Genomic DNA, 22229 nt, shown 5'->3' with positions numbered 1-22229 from the left:
ATCAATATGCCAAAGGGCCCCACAGAATAATGGGATTTAGGATCAGTGTTAAAAGTAGGTATTCAAAGAGCACAGTAGCAATTAATCTTCCCCAGTCTATTCAGCTATTGCTATTCCACATTTTTGTACTTTTTAGTTGTAAAGCCCTGATAATTTTTTGTAGAAACAGGTAAGATAAAATCAGACATTGCTATTATTACTTATTAAATTTTAAATTGTTGTGGCTGTGGAAAGTGTAGGCAATCAATAGTAAACTATAAACCAAAATTAATCATGATCTCATAACCAATGATAAATTGTATTTCTGATGTAGACAAATGTGCATATTCCCAAGTAACACTCTACACAGTTTTAATGAGAGTTGATAAAATTACTTATTCCAGGTAGCACTTGAGTCCATAAGAAAAAGAAGAACAAATGTATGTAGAAGTTTTCTACTCAGTTATGATAACACACACCATAGTCTTCCTTTCTGTTTTTGATGTGCACATTTTTTCCAAAAAATACTGTTAAAAAACTCTTAGGTAAAACTTCTGAAAATACTAAAAGAATTTTTTGGCATTTAACTGTCATATAACACAAAGTCATTCCTTAAATAAGCACACAAGCATATATTTTTAACTGTAGGAAAATTTTAAGTCCATGTGGTAATGGACTTAAAATTACTGAATCATAGATATTACAGTTATTATGTAATTTAATTTAATTGAGTGTTCAATATTTCTGATTGGGAAAAAGCAAAAAAAAAAAAAAATCAGGGTCTAGTCATTTTAATCCTTTGTGCATAATGTGAAATAAAGGGAAGTCTAGCATGAGGGTTTGAGAAATCAGCAGAAGTTCTAGAAGTTAAGAATAGCACATGGTAATTACTGCTTTGAGTGTTTGAGCAATGTATTCCTACAATTTGGTTAGCTGTATTATTTTTAACAAGGAATATACCAGGCATATTTGTTATATTATTAGTACAATTACCAGAGAACATTATATTGTGCAGGAATTAGATTTTTATTGTTGTTTCTGGTTGAAATCATAAGCATGCCATAAGTGGTGCAGAACAAAACAGTTTGAAGCAGGTTAGCAAACAAAATGGGAAATGGACAGGACAAGTAAGAAACTTTAAATAATTTTTTTTTGATGTTACCAACTGCATTTTAGACAATGTGAAGCACATTAGCACAGGGAGGAAAAGAGAAAGGCCAGAAATAGCAGTGGATATAAAACAGAGAGGAAATAGTTTGTAATGTATTTTCTTGTAAATGAAGTCTTAGGTTCTGCACAGCAATGTCTTTCATTGGGATTGATCTGGTTAACATAGCATAAAACATCCAGTGCCAACTAAGATTTTCTCCTGGCTTCCATCTCGTCCTACAATAGGTTGCAAGTTTCATTTTCTTCCTGTGTCATAACTTTTATATCAGTTCATGTGTCTTGGACACCCTGGGACTTTTTAATAGTATAGGACACTTAATTTAGATAGTTGATCCCAAACCACTGGACTCAACAACACAACTGTTTTATGCATTTTTAGGTAGATTTTATAGAATAATTTATTCTAACAACACCAAGAAAAAAGACATCAACTACACGGACCAGCACATTATATAGAAAGAATATAGAAAGCCTGGTAGAAAAGGACATGTGGGTCCTGGTTGACAACAAATTGTGCATAAGCTGGCAGTGTGTCCTTGTTGCAAAGATGGTATCCAGTGGTATCCTGGGCCATGTTAGTATGAGTGTTACCAGCAGGCTGGGGCATATGATTCCCTCTACTCAGAAGTGAGGCCACCCCTGGAGTCCTGTGTCCAGTTCTGGGCTCCCCAGCACAAGAAAGACATGCATTTATAATAGCTGAAGGCTAGTTTAGCCAAGATGCTGAAAAATACTATTTCCTTGAAGTATACATTTTATTCTTTACACTCTTTCTAGTGTAGTTTAGATAAATGTAAAAGAGTATTTTAATTCAAAGCAATTAAAATTATATATATATATATATATATACACACACAGAACAAACTAGCACAGGATTTTTTTCCATGTCAGTATATTTTGCTGAATCCACAGAATCCACAAGTTACTTCAAATGTATCCATAAATTCCAACTGTTAGCCCCAGTTACAGCAGCACAACTACTGTGCGGTAGCACACTCCATGCATAAAGCCTTCTACCCAGTCAGTACCAGAAGCAGAATCTGCTCACTGTGTTTTCCCTTATCCCCTCCTCAGCCATAGTTTATCTGCTTTTGTCAGTGCCAGTTCTTAAGACTGAGAGGAGCATCTTTTTTTTTTTTTTTTCTGAAGTGAACAGCAGAATCTCTGTGGTTTTTTTCCCAGGATCTCTGAGTTAGATGATAAAGCTGTTAGCAAAGCACTGTGCAAAGTCCTGTAAGCAGTAGTAGTCTAGGTCCCCAAATCAGAGTTGGTAAGAACTTTCTTCCTTGTACTGACAGCTAACAGCATGTAAAGTAACTCCAGCATGCAAAGTTTCTACATTTAAAAAAAACCCACAGATAGATCCAGGGTGACATTTTTCAGGCTATAAATTTATTTAGATATATAAATTTATTTTGCCCATAAACTTATTTAGATTTATTTTGGAGGAGCTTGTTTCAATAGGAATTTTGGGGCAAGGAACGATGAGAAATTATGTCAGCAAATGTATGTATATCTATCCCAAACATGCATTGGGTCAGAAAAGTAGAGAAAGATGTGCTGCCCAGAAGTTTAATCATTTACCTAGCCAACATGAAAATCAACATCTGCCTTCCTGATGAGAAAGGGAACACCGAACAGAAAGGAAGGAGAGCTCAATGACTTTGTGACTGGGAAATTTCCTGAAGATAGAAAATGCTGAGCTTGATTCAGATGAAAGAGGCCATATCAGACCAAGGATTTTGAACACGAAGATTCATTTCCTTGTGGTTTGGAAAGGGAATTCTGAGCTGATGCTGCATCTCCTAAATTTTATGTCATGGTACCTTAAGCAAAATATATATCCTGTGAATACTTAGGTGCCTCAGAATAAGATCTATTATTTGCAGCACAGAGACTAAAATGCCTCAAACTACCTAGAGCAGAATATGTACACTGACAGTGCTGTGGTTTCAGTCTAGTCTTTCTCAGAGCCTAGGGAACCATATTTATGGGTTTTAAGTCTGCCCTGGAGACAATACTTATCCTGTCTTTCAAGTCAAGAAAGTGAAATGATCCTTTCTTTCTTGTAAAAGACAATTCAGCCTCTGTGGAGGTCTCCTGTGGGGAGATGCAGGCAAAGCTATTATTTAATCCTCTAGTTTACAAAACACATTGCAACCTGCAAAGATGAAAAGGTACATTTAGCCTGTCTGCATTTTAATCTTATGCATTTGAAGAGAATTACTTATCTTATACTCTGGCATACAAACTCAGGAAAGTGACTATACTTCTACAGTCATAAATATTAATTCTTTTGTCCAGAGAAATGGGTATTCTTTTCAGAGCTAGCAGTTAAAAAATAATTCACAGAGCTTCTCCATGTCTTGAGTCCTAGATTTTTTCTTTTTTGAGTACTTCATGAAAGAGAAAATCCTGAAATGGGAGGGTCTTGAGAATACTCTTTGTACCTGTACAGCTACATTTGCAACAAGTTGGTATCTTAAGTTATTAGTCTGTATGTGAACAATCAAAAATTCATGGTGCCTCAGCATTTATTTTTTTAGACTTTTCTACAGTAGCTGAAAAGCAGTGTGGGAAGTAAGATCCCTAAACAAAAGTAAATGCATATATGCCTGACCAGAAAATGAATGATGATGGATGTCAGTACATGGCTGTAGCTATAACTGATATATGCTATGACTGGAAGAAAGAATTTCACTTTTCTATATAAACCAGTTAACTCACTGACATTTCACAAGAACAAACATACTATGAGCAATAGTTTTTGATAAATCTTGTCTGTGTTCTGCTAAGTAGCCATTGGATAACTTCCAACCATCTGGCTGGCATCTCAGGTCCCATGAAGGTACAATTCAGCGTAATTGTGTGAGAATAACTGCTCAAGAATTAAAAGTAATTAAACTATTCAATATTTTGTATATTGCTGAGGGAGGGATGTTCAGGAACTTTAAAGAAAAGAAATACCTTTCTGTGAGCAAAAAGACACTTTGGTATCAAAGAAACTTACCAAGCTTTCTGTTTTCCTTTGGATTTTTGGAATCCCACTGATGTTCTTCAAATGGATACTTTTGTCCAAGTTCATAATTGTGGAAGAGCTAATTACATAAAGAGCATTAAAGATGGTCTATGGTATTCCCACTGTGTACTAGGGTTAGGTATTAAAGTAATGTAGGTCTTCTAATTTTATTAAAGTGGTCTAGTATTTTAAAAGTACCTGGTGGGAGAGGGTTGGAGCTTAGCCAAATGCAGTGAGAGATGTAATTTGCAGCCAACATGAAGAGTATACCTAAAAAACCATTAAAATGTATTCAGTCTTGCTACTAACTTTGTTCAAGCCATTATCAGAATTATTGACTTGAAATACAGCAAAAAAGCATTGCCCCTCAGTATTGCAGATGCTAAGGAAAATGGTCCTTTATATTAATACAAGGTTAAAAAAAAGGTGTGCTTTTCAGTTTGCTTTCTCCATTGGTGTGCTTTGATTTTTGCATGTCTTTTTCCATGTCATCTATGTAAAAAAAAAAAAAGGCATCATTTTTGCTAGCATATCTAGTACTAGCACTAAGAAATGCTTACGTAGAGCATTTTAATCCTAAATTCAGAACCTATCTTAAAAAACAAAACAAAACACTTCCAGAAATTGAATGTTTTATTAGTAAACAAGACCAAAAAGAACAAGGACTGCCTTGAGGGTTCTGTTTCTAGGCACTGCAAGAAACTGAGCCTGGCGACAGCAGGAGTGGGAGTCTGGAATAAAAGGTGTGCCATCACTAAGGCAAAGACAATTTTTGGCCAGTCAAAAGTTCTGTAATTCTCTCACTCTCTTTGTACCACAGTCAGTGAAGTCCTCATTATTCCAATGCATAGGCACAGAAATGAAAAATTTGGACTGTATTTGTTTCTGCTCTGATTCAATGAAAAGTGCTCCAGAGAGACAGTATTTAGTTGGATCATCAGTGTTCAGAAACTCTTCTCAGCAGTAGAACATGTCTTGATCATAATCTGTTGCTTTGGAGTTGTTTGTTTCAAGCAAATACCTGGATTAACACTGTAACTGCTTTGTTGCCTTTTGATTCAAAGAATGACAAGTAGATGAGGTTGGAAGGAGTCACTGGAATCATCCAAGCTGACATGCCTACTCAAAGCAGAGCCAACTAGAACAGGTTGCCCAGAACTTTGTTCAGTTGGATTTAAAATATCTACAAGGATGGGAGCTCCAAACCTTACTGGACAACCTCCTCCAGACTTTGATAACTGTCACTATTAAATGGTTTTTTCTTATACTTAGATGGAAGTTACTGAATTTCACTTTGTGCTTATTGCCCCCTCATCTCTCACTGGGTGGTACCAAGAAATGTCTGACAACATCTTTTTCACTCATCCCCATGAGGTATTTGCATACTTAGATAAGTTACCATTGAGGCTGAGAAATATATGCTTAAAACACAGAAAAATTTTTCTCTGTTTTCTATGCTATAGGGACTGCTCAGGTAAAAACATTTTATAGGTTTATATGGGCAACATATTTGGTCACTTTATCAAAATCTCATGAAAAAATAATTCAAGAAATACAGATGATACAAGTTAAAATTAAATTTTTTATAATATTTTCAGTATTAATCACAGTAAGATTTTTTAAAGGTAAAACTACTCCATCTTTTTGAAGTTTAAATTTTTTTTTTTCTGAAATTAATTGCTCCTCTTCATTACGGTTTTAAGAATGCTAAACAGAATTATAAACATAAAAAGACTCAATTACTACATTCTCTCTACACCATTACAGGCAAAATATTCAAAAAGTATTAGAATCTGAATCCCTTTTTGCTTTATTAGAGTGAAATCATACTTCTGTAAATCAGAAGAAAAAAACAAAGCTATCCAAAGTTTGCGGTTTTGTATACCAGTATGGAAACACATTGCAAGTGCAGGAGATTCACATTCATTATTACAATTGTAGGGTTTTGTTTGTGGTTTTTTGGATTTGAGGTTTTTTTTTTTTTTCAGATAATGCTCTTTTACATTTCCATTTATTGGAATTTTTTCCTCCAGAAGTACTACTTTATCAGACTGTTTCAATATTCTGACAAGCCTGCTACTATTAGTTTCTTATTAATTTTAAGAAAATATTATTAATTACTATTATTAATTTTTTTAACACTTACAAAAGATTCAATTCAAAAAGAACTTCAGCTTCAAAACACTTAACGTTTATCCACATTGCTTCTGGAAATTTCAGGTTGGTGATGTCAGGTCTACAAAGTACAGGATGAATAGGTAAGAAATATAAGTAGGAAAGATAGATACCTTGAATGGGAGCTGTTGAATCAGCTCTGTAGGTGAAACTGAAGATCTGTGCATACTGACTTAAAGCCAGCTGTGTGAGAATCTGTTGAAGACTAGCCAGTTTAAATTGTAATAAATTTTGTGTAGCATTTATATTTGCAGCTCCAAACAAATCCCATCTCTGTCCATGTTTTCTACTAGGTTCAAACACAGCCTCTCTGTATTCCATATTGCTGTTATATCTTACATGTAGAATAAATTAAAGGTCATCACAAACAATTTCAATTGGATCTAACTTATGTTAACTGTGACAAGCAGTACAGTAATGCCCATCCTTAGTGTTGGTAAGAACTTGAGGCACAATTCATCCCAGTTAGTATTAGAAACTAAAACATTAGTAATCCTTTTGTCTTTACAACAGCTATTTCTCTTCACAAACTACAAAATGAGCCTTTTTCAGGTATAGATAACATTTAGGTCTCACAGATCCCATTTTCTGGTTCCCTTTATTCTTAAGGAACAACTCAGCAAGGTGTTCATCTAGAAGCCAATATTTAGGTTTCTAAGGAAACAGCTGGATTTTTTTGTTCTTTGCCATCCTCTAAACCCACAAAATCAACCTTTCCCTTTTAAATTCCATTGTTTCTCCTTGTATTTTTAAAGCATACATTTGATATAATTCATCAGCTCTTCATATATTAGCTGCTAACTGATTTCTAAAAGTCCATTTATGCAATCATCCAATATTTTCTCAGACCATTGTTGCAAATAATTACTTCTTGTTTACACACTGCTCTCTCCTAAAGATGGCATCTTTCTGACAGTTTGGGGCAGTAACTTAACAAACATAATAATATCCCGATTTGTCCTTTATACACATGCACACGTTTGTCATAACCTACAGAAAAGAAGAGTATGGTCATGAGCTTTCATGAGTCCACTGTGACCAGCACTCGCCCTGTGCCATTACTTGCATATACTCTTTCTCCTGAGTTGCTGAAATCCTAAATGGGGAATATTTAAAGCATTTTTCTTCTCTGGATAGAGGTGCTGAAAGCTTATGCATAAGAGCTTTAATGCCATCCCAGAACATCATTTACTGTATTCTCCTGGGCATAATTCACATTGTAGTGTTCAACAAGGACCTTTTCTAATTCTACACTAGAGCCATATTTTTGCACATTAAAAAAAATTGTTCGGCATTTATTTAAACAGTTTAAGGCTTAAAATGTCTAGGCTCATGTTATATTGCAAGTGCATGATTTGGTGCTGAACTCTTACCTTACTTCATGAGATTTAACCTTATACCTTGTGCATTTATTATGATTTTGCTGCAACAGAAGAGAAGCTGGTGTCTTTGTACATTTGACGTCTATGCGTGTAAAAAGTACAACTGCACACATTAGCATTTAATTTCCTCCAAATGTCTACCAGTTAAAGATCCCTGAGGATTTTGTGTAATTTGTAAGTGAAAGCTGGAAACATTCTGCTTTAGCTGTGTGTGTTCTCCACACCAGAGTTCAATTAAACATCTCCCCCATGGTTTCCTTCACCTGCCCAAACAAAGCAAATACACCAAGAGGAAGGCTGCCAGCATCTGAAATGGATGCATGTTGGTTAGCTGGATATATATGCAAGTGTGTAGCCAAGGTGTCATTCCTCACCCTTGCCTCCAGTGAAAATAAATCTTGTCTGTTTATTTCATTCATTGAATCATACAGAAAAGCACTTTTTCTGTTGATTAAAACAGTTACATCTTTCTCCTCTGAGTATTGGAAGGTTGTGGACAATTTTTTTTTCTTTTGTATTTGTCATATGCTTTTTTAATCAACAGAAAAACATGAAATGCATTTTCAGCATGGAAGTGCAGCACTTTCACAGATTAGCCTCTTATATCTTCAGATGCTGAAACACAAGTCAAAGTTATGAAATGAAAATTGATCAAGAAAAGATATATTTGTATTAATTTAAGAAAACTGTATTATGTGACAAGAAATTACATTTTTTCCAGGTCAGACAGCTTATTCACCTAAAAAAATAATCTGATTGATGCAATAAGAAATAAAAATAAAACTTTTAGCATGATCAAACTTATGTCTGTTTGAAGTATATGAAAATGTGTGATTGCCACATAGCACTGGCAATCACCTTGGCCACAATGGGATAGACAATGTCTTATTTTGTTTTGTCCTCTGGTGGCATGATTATTCTATGCAGCATTCTGAAGTTTGAGTTCAAATGTTCAGTTTGTATGTTCAAGTGCAGAATTGTGTGTATAAATATAGAAAAAGAAGAAAAAGAAGAAATTAATGTAAATCATGGGTCAAAGCATGTTAGTGGGTTTAAAGATAGCCTTCAGAAAAAAGTAGTAGAATATGATAAGAATGGAAACACATGCTGTGGGAGGAAAAAAGGTAATTATAGTACAAGCAATTTCAGTAGAATTTTGTACTGAAAGAACATGGAAAATTTATAATATTGCATAATGCTTTTCAAAAACATAAAATAGGTGCCATAGGGGACCGTCCAGATAATGAGACTGGACAAGACTTGAAATACTGAAATCAGATATAGCAAATTTTTTTTAAAAAAAATCTGGTTTGATTTTTCAAAATGAGTTTGGTTTGACTTTAAGAAAGGTCTTCAAAAGGATCTTGACATATTTTAGGAGATTAGTCTCCATGATGGAAAAGGTTATTATGTTACACATGCCCAATACTGGATTTAGGTGCTAAGGCACAATGGTGACATTTTCTGTCAAAAAAGCAGTCAGAGATGTGGCTTGAACAGTGTCTGTTTCCCATATTCTCAGAGATGGCATGGTATCTGAAGTACGTTGAGGCAAAATACCAGGAACCAAAGGCTAAGAGGAAATTTTTGTTTTCCTGATTGGTCACTGCACATTCTTCAATGGATGCTTTACAGTGTGGAGTCTTACTGTCCCCTAACCTTCCTTAGACATAACTGGTTTTTTGTTTGTTTGTTTGTTTTAATATCATAATCTTCAGATTATAATAACAAATTATTATAATATCAAATACTTATTTGGTTTAAAGAGAAGGAAAATATTCCATCACTTTTCAGTGGCTTTTTTTGTTAGATTGCTGCAGAGCTAAATAACCCAGTAATTTGGTTTCCCTACCAGTTTTGCTTGACATCTGTGTGTCTGATGGAGATTTATCAGTGTGTTTACTAACCATTCTTGAGTAAGGGGTGCTTGAGCTCTTTCTTTACCTCAAGTCTAATGGATTAAAGGATCTCATGTAGAGCCTTTTGCTGCTTCTTTTGTGTTCTGTTTTACAGCACAGTTCAGAGCTTAATGTAACCAGCTGTAGCACTAACTCTCCCTCTGCCCTCCGTGTGAGCACTTTTCATTATTGTGTTCTTCCCTCATTGACAATGTCTGTGACAACTTCCTGGATTTTATACATTATAATTGTCCTTGGTGGCTCAAGTTGATGGTAGCTATTAGCATTTGATACATCTCCGAAGCACATTCTGTGTGTTTCAAGGAATGGAATGAGACTTTCAGACAAATTATGTATGTCCTCAATAAATGTATAAGAAAGTAGCACAAATTCACCTGCTGATATATCTTACTTCTAAAAAAAACCCCAAACACAAGCAGCAAATAATCAATTTTGAATGCTGCTGTAGACATCTTGAAATGCTGTTTAACAGGAAAGAAGTTATTGTCAAAAATTACATCCTGTACCGTGTAATATGTACTAGAAATGCATTGGGAGTAGGGAATCACAGAATCAGCATCATGAGATGTTATCTGGAATATGCACGACTCACTGATAACAGGGGAGATAGGAAGAAGACATGATTTCAACTAGGTTGCCTACTACATATTTCCAAGGAGAAATTATGTGTAATTTTTACCTCTAATCTTGACAAATCTCCATCCAAACAAATTGACATGTTAAATCCCATATTTGCAGACACCACTTGTCTTTATGGCATTTTTTAGGCTGCTGTTTGCAATTAAGGTGTCAATCTTAAGCCTGAATTATCTTGCCTTTTTAGTTCTTGACAAAGATGCTTTGCAAAATAGTTATTTTTGAAAAAAAAAAAAAAAAAAACAAAACCAGCTCCATTTGTCATTTCCTTGAAGCCACTTCAGATTAACAATGTTGGATTCTCTATGTGTACTTTTAGTCTCTCATGCCTCTCATGAGCTACTTATGTGACAGAAATAGATGGCAGGCCCTCTCCACATGCTTGTAAGACTTAAGTTTTGCTAAATTATGTCAAAGTTAATGAGCAAACTAAGAAGCAGAGGAATAGTTATAGAAAGGAATCATGGTTTGAGTTGAGATTTATGGAGGGGAAGCAGGTCTCTGGAACAGTAGTGGGGGGAAAGGAATCTGTGCAGCTGAGTGGCTGTAAGCACATTGCAGGACTGAGGACAAATGCATTGTATCAGGTGAAACAAAGGCCACAGATGCTCTCACTCCCTTTTCCCTCAGGGCAGTCTGTCCCTAGAAGTTATCAGGGCCTCAAATGACTTTAGTGATCAAATCTCAGCAGATCTTAGAAATCAAATCATCCTTTTTTTTTAACCTCACTTCATAGGAAAAAAGCAGATAACCTAAAGAGTGAAATCCATCTTTTAGGAACCATGCAGGCTTTTTTGACAAAAAAATATGAGGTAAAAATGCTGAAATGTAGCAGTATGGTTCTTTTAATTTTCCATTTTTCCATCCTATGAGAAATTATCCTGACACATGATGTTCTTTCATTCCCAACTTCCTCTTTTCTGCCCTTACACTTCAAGCTGTCATTTATACAACGGGAAATGAGAACATCCCCAGCTGTGGAAAGCAATGAAGCCTAAAGAAGGGCCAGGAGAAGGTCTAATGTTGTACACAGCACAGCATTTTCTTTATCAGTGAAGAACCTGCAAAATTATTTGTCAGAAAAATTGAAAATTAGAAGGCAGTAAAGTATTCATTATTTAAATTTTAAAATACCTGATGATTTTTAAGACTTATTATGATAATCTATGATTGATTTAATCTATGATTGATTTATTGTTTACATTGGCAAAATCGGTTGCAATCTGCAGAGTTTTTGTCTGAAGGATTAATATGTGCCAAAGTTATTAGCACTAGAAAACCATCATATAAATCAAACACAAAGTGTAAGAACTGATAAGGCCAAAACTCACTTTGTTTTTATCTGAGTAGTGTAATCCACATAACTAAACAGAAAAACTTGTTTGCTCTGTAGACTGCAGTGAATGCTCTTTTTGCCAATGGCATACTTGCCTTCTGTCTTGACGATGATTCTTTCTATCCAGCTACATGATAATTGTAAGTTTTAAACCATGTTTGTGCTGCCAGTCTGGAGGACCAAACTGTCTGCAGCAATGGACTGACAGAGCCCTAACAAGGGGAAAGACATAGTCCTTTACCTGGCAGAGAATAACCCCATATATTAGGGCGGGCTGGGGGAAGGCCATATAAACAGCAGACAGCTGTGGAAAGAACTCGGGGTTCTTATGTTAAAAAAGGGGACATCTCCTCTACCCTTAATATTCAATGCCTTAATTAATATTCAACACCTCTACCCTTAATATTCAATATTCAATTTAATATTATCTGTCAGTTCTTCAGAAAAGCCAAGTGCCTTGTGTCCAGCCAGTCTTTCAGAGGTCCTTCACTGAACAGTCCTTCTGGATCAGAGAGCAGTTGATTTTGGGGCACACACCCCCTCACACATCACCTCATTACCCCTCAGCACATCTTCCCACTTTATTCAAGTATTATCACCCACTGATGGGACTGCCAGTGCCCTTGAAGGACTCACACTAAAAATTTACAGAATAACACTCTTTGGTATAAAAGCGTGACAGGTTAGGGTTTGAGGATTGTCGATGAAAGCCTCTGACCGCAAAGACATATTCAAGGCAATACACAGACAAGCTGTAATCCCCAACAAAATACTCAGCATGCACAGAATATGGTTCTTACCCAGTGGGCATCCCTATGGGGGAGAGGACAGGTTCAGCCCGTTGATTGATCCCAGCAGTTATGATGGAGTCTCACATAACTTTTCCCCCATTCTTGACTTTTATATTATTTATTTGTTTTTAGGTGGAGCTTGACTTACTCTAGTCATGCATACCTTTGTTATTGATTGATGTAAAATTCTCTTGCTTCACTTTTAAAGATGAAGTCAAAATCAATAAAGAGGGCATGCCCAGTGAGGGGTGGTCACACCTTGGAGGTGGGTAACTTTAGGATGAAGATGTGCATAAATATTAGAACTAGGCTAATGTACCAAGTTTACCTGAGAAGAACAATTTCTCCACAGTTTTTGATTCAGCAGCAAGACATTTCTAATCTTCCCTGGTTGACAGGTGCTATGAGGTTTCTCTGCTGCAAAGTTCCTTTGAGTTCCCATCCCTGCCAGGATTTCAATAGATCTTTGGCCACAGTGTTTCTACTTTGCTCTGCCCTCGATTCCATTTCCCCTAGCAGGTGCTTATGGTTGTGTGGGGATCATAATGGAGCATGCCAACTGCAGTCCATCCAGGGAGCAACAACTGTATTTTACCCTAAAATATCCATATAATTACAAATTCTGTTATGGTGTGAATACAACTTCTCAGTTGTCTCTAGTTTTAATCCCTGCCATCTGGGGGACATAGGAGATTCCCTCTTAAAATCAGGAGATACTTTTGTACTGTGAGGATGATCGAGCTCTGGCACAGGTTACCCAGGAGGTGATAGAGTTCCCATCCTGAGAGATATGAAAGATTTGTCTCAACGTGGTCCAGGCAAACCTATTCTAGTTCACCTGTTTGAGCAGAGAGATGGACCAGTTGAACTCCAGTGCTTCCTTTTAAACACAACCATTCTGTGATTCTTTAGCAATATTTTTTCCCTAGTAATTTCCCAATAATTCCATCATTCTGTTTGTCTTCTTGAGTTCAAGAATCAGTAATTCATAATTACTCTACCATCACTTTTCTATGTGTTACAAGCTAGTATAGATGCCGACTGACTTAGGAGCAGCTTGCTTTTATTTTATTTTTTTTTTTGCTTGGTATTTTTCAACACTTTAGACATTTAATTCACCTGTTCAGTCACCATCTTCAATGCATCTGGAATTCTGCATGGTAAGTGGTTTGGCCTTGACTAATTGATGAAGAGTTGAAGAAATATGTGACTACTGAATATTTTAGTACTTGATAATTTGCCATTTTTTAGCATAATATACTTAAACAATACTTTAAAAGCTATACATCCTTCCTATGTCAATCAAATTAATCTACTCCAGTTTTCAATACATTTTTCAAACTATGATAATATTTGTATTTTTAAAGGAAAATTTGATGTATTTTCAAATTTTAAGGGTTCCACATACATCTAATCCTATATTAAACTTTATAAAAATGAATTGCCCTTCTGACTGTTTGCTAACAATTATTTTCATGTTTAGTATGCATTGTTGAAAAAGCAAATGTACTTGCACATAGAAGGACAATTTTTAAGCGTTAATAATAATGCTAAAAAATACTAAATGGCCTTCTGTCCCTATACATGTTCAGCCAAAGAAGATTTGCATAATTTAACCATAATTAAAAAAAAAATCTTGAAGAAGGATTATTTTTTTTTAGAAGTAAATATTGAATTTAAAAAAGCCTAGACATCCTTGTACCTGAAAGAAGAAACATTCAGTTTATCTTCAAGGTACAAAGAGAGAATCAGCTGAATTTTGGATGTCTTGGCAATACACACTTGCTCTGCTTTTGAATATTAAGAATTAATTACTGCTGGTTTTCTGTTTGTTGTTTTTTTTGGTTTTTTTCCTTTCATAGTTGAATTGTAGTTCAATATTGCTAATGAGATCTGCCACTATCTAATTAAAAGCAGCACAGTTAAATAATTTCTTCTTACTGATTTTGATTTCTTTTCCAGGTGCACAGGAAATTTATTCCCAGCAATTGCATTTAAGACAAATTCTATGGAATAATAAACTGGGGGAGGGGATGTTTGCATGTTTGTTTGTTTGTTCAGATATAGTTATTATTTGAGCACATTATGAGAGGAAGAGATAAACTAATGAGGTAAACAGTACACAGAGTAATTTGGGTAATCCCTAAGCATTTCTTTATTTTATGAGGTAGTATTTTTACACATATTGAAAAAAATTCTTTCAATTTTTCCCTGTACAGCAAGAAAATATACAGCCACTAGTGAGAGATTGCCAATGAAGACATGTTCAGTCCGTGCAGTTGTTAACACGATAATTTTATGGTAATTTTTTTACAAAATAGAAGCCATCACCTGGTATTGCCACCTCCATTGTGTGCTTGGTTTTGGGATATCGTGGGTTTCCGTGCCTGCTCTGTGCTCTACTGCAAATTTTCTATAGCTGGCTTATTTATCATGTTGAATTCACTTGGGGATCATACAGACCTGTGGCATGCTTCTCACTGGTTCATTTTGAAATGAACATCTGGGGGAGGAAAATATTCTTATAAAATAAGTGTTAATGGCTATACTAAAAATACCAACATAGCCATTTATGTTATGTTGGTATTTTTGTTCTTTTGTTCTCTGCCTTCCCTCACACAATGCAATTAATGAAGTGATACAAGATACAAGGGTGGCCTTTTTTCCTTGATGGATTTACCTGAAAAAACCTAAACTAGTACTTGTCTTTTAGGGAGGTAATTGCTTAATAATATATGCTTATCTAGATAGAAAGCAAAGTTATACAACAGTTTAACTGTTGTATAAATCATGAGCATCAAATCATGAGCATCAAACACTCAACATCAGTGCATCCATTATCTGCAGAGCTAAGGCTTTATTATAAAAAGTTAAGGCTTAATAGTTGAATTACTTATTTGGAATTCAGGAAACATGAATTGCCAATGCTGAAATTCACATTGACAAAGGCCTGATGACCCTAAATATAACTTAGATCAGTCTAAACTCATAAATTCAGGCTATTCTGATAGGAGTCCTTGGAAGAGGCATGTCTTAAGTACCTAGATCCTGCAAAAAGATGTCACTTTAGCTAGATCTTCAACATTTCTTTGTGGTTGATTTCTAAGGCACAGAAAGTTTTTGGTGATTTCCAGCCTCTATAGTATCCTGAGAGTCTAATGCCTGATGAGGAAGAAGTCATGGAATTCAGTACACCAATGCTTCAGGCTCTCTATGGATCAGTCCTTTAGGAAAAGATGACTGATCTTTTACTGTACTTACTGATAGGAGTACTCCATCACATCCTGTTCTAGTAAATGTTTAACTGGTTACTGAGAATCTCATTAAGTCTAAATTCAGGATTTCTGAAATCTGGACAGTGGAGGTTTTTTGCTATATTTTTTTTTCTTGCATATATTTTATGCTCTTTAAGGCAGGACTTTTGCAGAATATGGATTTCATTTTTATGTCTGTAATATAAGAGAATTCAAGTTTTGATATGTAACGTCTACCTTTGAAAAAAATTTGAATTTAAAATCTGACTTACATTGTTTCATCTCATTGTACCTTTGGTATTTATTGCAATGGCTGAGTGCTAAGTGGTAGCTTGAAGCTTCTGCATTATATTTGTAGTTGAGTTTGTGATGAAAGGAACCTGAAAATATCATCAAACTTACTACACTGACTGTAAGTTATCATTCTTAAAAATAGTAATTATACACAATGTGATTTTGTAGAATGAGCCTTTTTAATGCCACTGCTTGAAAGAGGCACAGATGTAGTTATAAGTGTGCATGTATGGAGGTTGTTTGCTCATTTGGTTTTTTTTAATCTTTTAAAAATTCTTATTTGTTGGTTAGGGTCTTTTTTAACTAGGCTGGAACTTAAATAAAAAGAAGCACAGCACTCAGTTATGCACAAATCTTCAGTGTGTCCTTTTACTTAATACATTTTTGTCTTTTAAGAAAAAGTGTTTAAGAGGAAAAAAAAGGCTTCTGCTGTAAATTCTACTTATATGACAAGGCCTCTGGAAGAAACATGCTGTGTAGAAGAGGTCTCTGCAGAAAACTTGAATAGCCTGAGGTGAAAACTACCATTGTTAGAAGATTTGGTGTGATTCATTGATATTTCAATGAGATAGATATGTAGAGCTATCATTCTGTCTTCGAGTTTACAGAGACTACAACAACTCATAAAATAATCTACACCAAAAGGAATACAATTGCCAATTTTGAGAGCAGCAAAGGGACCTTACACATTGTATAAATGTTATTTAAAAAAAAACAAACCAAAAAACAAACCAAAAGACTCTTTGTTCTCTCTGGTCTTGAAGAGGGGAAGAATGATTCCTTTCCCAGAATCGTTTACCTTCAGGAATATTGATAATGGTGATTTCAGATCTGTCCACAGCGACATGTCTTAGTTCATTTGCAGGAAATACTGAACTCAAATCCTGAAAATATTTATTTTATTTTTATTAAGACTGCATATTTCTCTGTCTCAGTTTCATTTCAGGTGATTTCAGTAAATTGAAAACATGAAAATCTTAAATTAAACTATAATTCTGTCCTTTATTCATAAAATCAAGGTTTAATTTTTCTTTAAAACAATCAATATAGGTTTTGCTGGTGATGCATGGTTGCAGCATGTTGAACAGAGTGATGGCCAAAACCATTCTCCTGTAATTGCAGAGAAGAATAGGTATAGCAGGAGATACATATGTACACTAAGGGAAGATTTTCCATAAAGTAATCTAAATGTCTGAAAAGCACACCACTGACTTTCACTGGGAATGAAACTCCCACAGTCTGATTTTGAAAAATCCATGTAATATCTACTTTTTTGTAAGTTTATCAAAATTATTAATTTTGGAGTAAAATGACAAAACCAGTTAGTGGCTGTCAACATTTTGAGCTGCCCTTTCGTGCATTACATCAGTACTTTTCTTTTGATTTTTTTTTTCTCTATTCAGAAGGCACATGCCCTTTGTGAGGACTAGTTATTTCTTCAGTGTTCAGAGAATTAAATATCTCAAAGGCTTATTTTTTTTGGGAGACTTCTGTATTTTATTTTGCCTGGGATACTTGGTGATCTCTTCTTGTACTCATTCTGAAAGCTCCCATATGATATTTATTGCTGCTTATTGCTTTCTTATAAGCAGACTTCATTTGTGCACAAAGCTCCTGCAAGTGAATGGGACACAGTATTTTTTGCATTTTTTAACATTGTAAGATTTTGATAGTTCACTAAAGAGACTAACTTGGAAAAATCTCTCTAACAGCTAAGGATAAATATGAGGCTTTTGCCTCCAAATAAATGCAATCCTATTAATTTTGAGATATCTCTTTAATATATTTTATACAATATTTGCTAATTGATTAATTGAAACTGCTGATACTAGGTCCCAGCAGTCTTTAGCTAAGGGGTTGTTGTAGATGGCTGCTTGACTGCACAAAATGTTTTTAAGGGAAATGCTTTATTAGGATTTATTTGTTGCTAGCTGTCATTTTAAGAAAGCAAAAAAATGTTTTGTAACCTAACAAGCAAACTAAGATTTTTCATGGTTTTTTTTTTCCTTTGATTTTCCAAACAGAGAATTTAATCAAGACAGCAGGCAGGAGAATTCTACAATAGAAATAACTGAAAGTTTTCTTCCAACTTACACCTAGAATGTGAGGCTTACTTGGCCTATGAAATATCCTACAGGCTGGCTTTTGCCTCCACTGCCTTCTACATGATGGACTCTGACTATTTTCCCTCTTAAAACAGATGTGCAGCCTGTGGCAATTACAAGTACCAGCATGTGGTAATCTAAACTGAACTTTAAACCACTAAGAAGCCTGCAAGAGTAAAGTGCATAACTCTAGTGAAGTTAAAAAATAGTTAGTAAGGAGACAAGAGTAAGAATTCAGAAGCTTAGCTGTGACATTTCTCTCTGGCCCCCAGCACACCAATTGCTGCTCTATAATGTCATGCTGCTTGTAGCTTCTTTGTGATTAAGGAATTTTACATTTTTCATATTTATAAGCTGATATTGTAGAACAGATTTGAAGGCTATGGGTTATGGGAGGTCAGTTCAAATTATGCTATAAGTAACTGGTTTCATCCTGAACAGTCACATCCTCAATTGTTAGGTTTTCTTTTTTTTTTTCTTCGTATTGAAAAAAAAGTTGTAATATTGGTCTGAAGTTTGGCATGACAAAAATATAATTTATCTAAAACAATAATAATAAAAAAATTCATTACTAATAGTTAGTAATCGAATAAATGCTATATACTATTTAGCAATTTAGCCTAATTTTCCTATTGTTAAGTGGAGGTGTGCAATCCCACCTGTAAATGCCAATTAAATCCCTTTATTTCCTTTAGTGCTGACTCAATGAAGTCAAGAGAATCTGCTTATTAAATTATCAGGGTTTAACTAAAAACCTTAATTATAAGTAAATGTATCAGTTAACTTCTGTAATGCACTTTCATATATCACAATCAAATTAAAGTGCTTTCCAAATAAAGCTTAGCTGATATGAATACCTGCAATTACTTCAATAGAAAGGCTGTGATTCCCCAATGATTCTGTTATAATATTTTAATTACTGTGCCTATTCACACTGAAATATCTAAAATTTTTTTTATTATGAAAAAGTCTATGGTAAAAATAATTTTTGCATGCTAACATAGATTGAAACTGGGTTACAACTTAAATAATTTAACATCACTCTCTTATAATCTCATTTTCACTGCTCCAGAGCTGATAATGCAAAATATGTGGTTCGATGTTTTCATAAACTTTTACACTAAGACTTTGTGGTGGTAAAAGGTGAATTAAAAAGTGAGAAGTGGAAGGAAGTAATCACTTGTGAGAAGTTAGTTTTAATTTCTTTTGACAAATTTCTGTGTCCCAATTATATTATACAAAACCTGAAAGTCAGAACAGATGCTTTGTCCTGTCCCAGGACAGGGTCAATTTTTTCAGTAGCCTGAGGGAGCATGGTTAGGACATAGAGGTTATTCTATACCACCTACATCATTGACAGGGGCAGGGAAAAGGAACTCTCTTCCATGGAGGAGTGGTTCCTCACAGTCCAAGAAAACATGGTGGAGGGGTATTGTCTATTACCAGGAATTTTTTTCCCATGTGAATAGTTTAGTTTGGTTTTGGTTGGTTGGTTGGTTGGTTGGTTTGGTTTGCTTTGGGGTTTTTTTGACCTTCTGTCATCAGTATTTTTCCTGTTACTGCTTGCTTTCTTATCTCTCTGGTTTCCAATAAATTGATCTTGTCTCAGCCCGTGATCTTTGCCTTTTGTGTCTCCAATTCTCAACTCCATCCCACTGCAGTGGGAAGGGGGAGGGTAAAACAGGTGAAGGAGAGAAAACATTCCTGTGGTTTTAGTGTCTCACTGGGGGCACTGAATTATGGAGAATCATTCCTAAACCATGATGATTTGCAAGTAAATCTCTTCTATATGTACTCATTTAAAGGATTACAGGTCTTTCATATGTGAGCTCTATTCCATTCCCGTTGATAGCTAAAATTACAAAAATTGAATCTTTTTGGCAGCAACAGAAACTTCAGTACTATTTCCTGCATGCTATTTGCTCAGTCTTTGACTATACAACTGTGATTGTTATTTCTATATGAAAATATAGTCTGGGAAGGTGTCATGTGGATCACAGAGTGCTGATGCCCTCAGTGCACAACTGTGCAACAGATGTCTGAATTAGATCTCACAGATCATTCATTCCACTCTACATGGCACCATAATACTATATTAGAAGTAAATGTTTTCTTCCTGAAAACTCTGATAAGAGTAGCACTATTAAATCATTAAAAACAAAACAAAAAACCCCCCCAAAACCCCCCTAACCTCTGGAAGTGGACTGGGCTTCTTATAATTGACTGAAAGTCTCTGTTAATTCAGGAAACGCACTTCTTACATCTTCTGATGTTTGTCTTCCTTTTTGGTCACTAAATAATAAAAATCATGCAGCTTTATGTTATCCTGCAAGTTCTGGTGAAAATTTTTACTAGTTAATTTTATTAATTTTAACAAAATCTCATAAATTTTAACAATTTTAATGAAATTGTGTGGACCATTTCAGTATGTCTACGCAAATAGATTTCAAAAACTTCTGCACACTCTTCCAGGTTCTTTTATTCAGCTTTTAAGGCATTTTCACTGTTAACTGACTTTATCTTCAAATCACACACACTCCATCACATTAAATCTGTTATGCAGTTATCATATTTCCATTTAAGTTTGTGTCACAAGTACACAGTTCTTATTCAAAGAGGTTTCTAACTAAGAACTTGTCTCATTGGGCTGGTCTGTCCAGCAGAACATGCACTGAATTCAGATGGGAGCTGGGTGTGAAGTGTTTGAAAGCAAGGGCTGGTGATAGTCATTTCACCATAAAATGGGTATACTTGGAAGGATGCAAAATCATGGTTTTTGTTGGTATCTTGGATGAAAAAATCTTTGAGAGAATTTCTGGAACAAATCAATTTAGTGAGGGATTTCAGAGCTTTTGGGTTATATTTTACAACAACAAAAAATTCCTGAAGTTATCTATTTTTATCATTAAAGTGCAGGAAGGATGGTAGTATTCTAAACGTTTTGATGCTGCTGTGTTCAAAGCAAAGGCAGTCAACTGATAAAAGTTTGTTTGGCTTCCACCATCCTTTCAGATATGTTTTTAGTAGACCTTAGAGGTTTTCCAATGCCCATAAGAATCTCTGTTATTTAATCATCAAAATAAATCAAAAATACATTTGAGCTTATTAGTATCATAGTGATTTCAGAATGATTAAATACTGTATAATTTTCAATGGACTGAACAGATTTTCACACTTGAAACTTATATTTGGCTCTTCCTTAGGCTTGCAGTGAGGTGCTGAAGCCTAACCACATTTTCCTACACCTCCTGGATATGTAGCCTAACTAATTACTATTTAAAAATTTATGACTAGTACACCTCTTATCCCACCTTTCAATGGGCTGTCACATTTTAAGTTGTTATCAACTGAAATGGCTTCTGAAAGAGACAGTTTTTCCTCTTCCCTGTCCTGCACAGCTGGATGCTTTTCACCCGCAGGCATGTTAACATGACCACGTGGTGAACAGGATCAGGCAACCAACACAAGTCAAACCTGATGCATTTGGAGGATTTCTTTTAGCAGTAGTTAATTTTCAGATTCAGCTCCCTGCCTGGCTGCAAAAGCTCTGTGTGAAAAAAAATTGGGAAAGTCACAGAGACGTCAGAGGCAAGATGGCAATTTTTAGTAGCAGTGCAAGATGATGATGATTGAAGTGCTTGTGATACTGGTATCAGCACAAAGATTTACAGGGCCTCTATTAATACCACTTTCTTTCCTCTTGCATTTTACTGAATAGACAAATCAATTTGAGTTGGGACACAGTGAGCTGCAAAATCAACAAAAAGGTAGAATACAGAGCTGAAAGCAGAGAGGAAGAGGCTGTAGCCCCACATTTCTCTTCACAGAGAAAAGCAAGGCACAGTTCTTCCCAGGAATATTTCTGGGATTCACATTCTCTGAACCTCAGAGAAAGAAAACACAATTTTTATCATTTGCTGTCCCTGTGTTTGTGCCAAAGTAGAATGCAATGTGGAGATTGCTTACCCAAAGTGATGATGTTTTGTTTCCTTGGCCTATCAGGGCCAAGCGTGTGTGTGTGTGCCGGGACTGTTGGGGGACAGTCACGAGATTCTGGGCAGTGTGTGCAGTTGTGTGCAGAGTTGAGTGCTTGGCAGATTCAGTTTAGATGTAATGTAATATAATGTAATATAGTATAGAATAATATAGTATAATAAAGTAATTAATTA

At 35.2% G+C, this 22229-nt stretch overlaps 1 protein-coding gene across 14 annotated transcripts in view; it reads left to right on the top strand.

Annotated features, from left to right (window-relative positions):
* GPC5 (glypican 5) overlaps positions 1-22229 on the top strand; it is a 609707-nt gene that overhangs the window by 244342 nt on the left and 343136 nt on the right. Inside the window, exon 7 of one of the 14 annotated variants that reach the window (XM_077173575.1) lies at positions 17980-18128. The exons of the other annotated variants lie outside the window; for them this stretch is intronic. Within the exon in view, the coding sequence (XP_077029690.1) occupies positions 17980-17988 (9 nt within the window). The 3' untranslated portion in view covers positions 17989-18128. Of the gene's footprint in view, positions 1-17979; positions 18129-22229 lie in introns of those variants that run through there. 14 annotated transcript variants of the gene reach the window in all.

Source organism: Agelaius phoeniceus, chromosome 2 (genome assembly GCF_051311805.1).
Source record: "Agelaius phoeniceus isolate bAgePho1 chromosome 2, bAgePho1.hap1, whole genome shotgun sequence".
NCBI classification, from domain to species: domain Eukaryota; kingdom Metazoa; phylum Chordata; class Aves; order Passeriformes; family Icteridae; genus Agelaius; species Agelaius phoeniceus.
The sequence above is the reverse complement of the archived record's forward strand: the minus strand, read 5'-3'. Positions and strand labels throughout refer to the sequence as shown.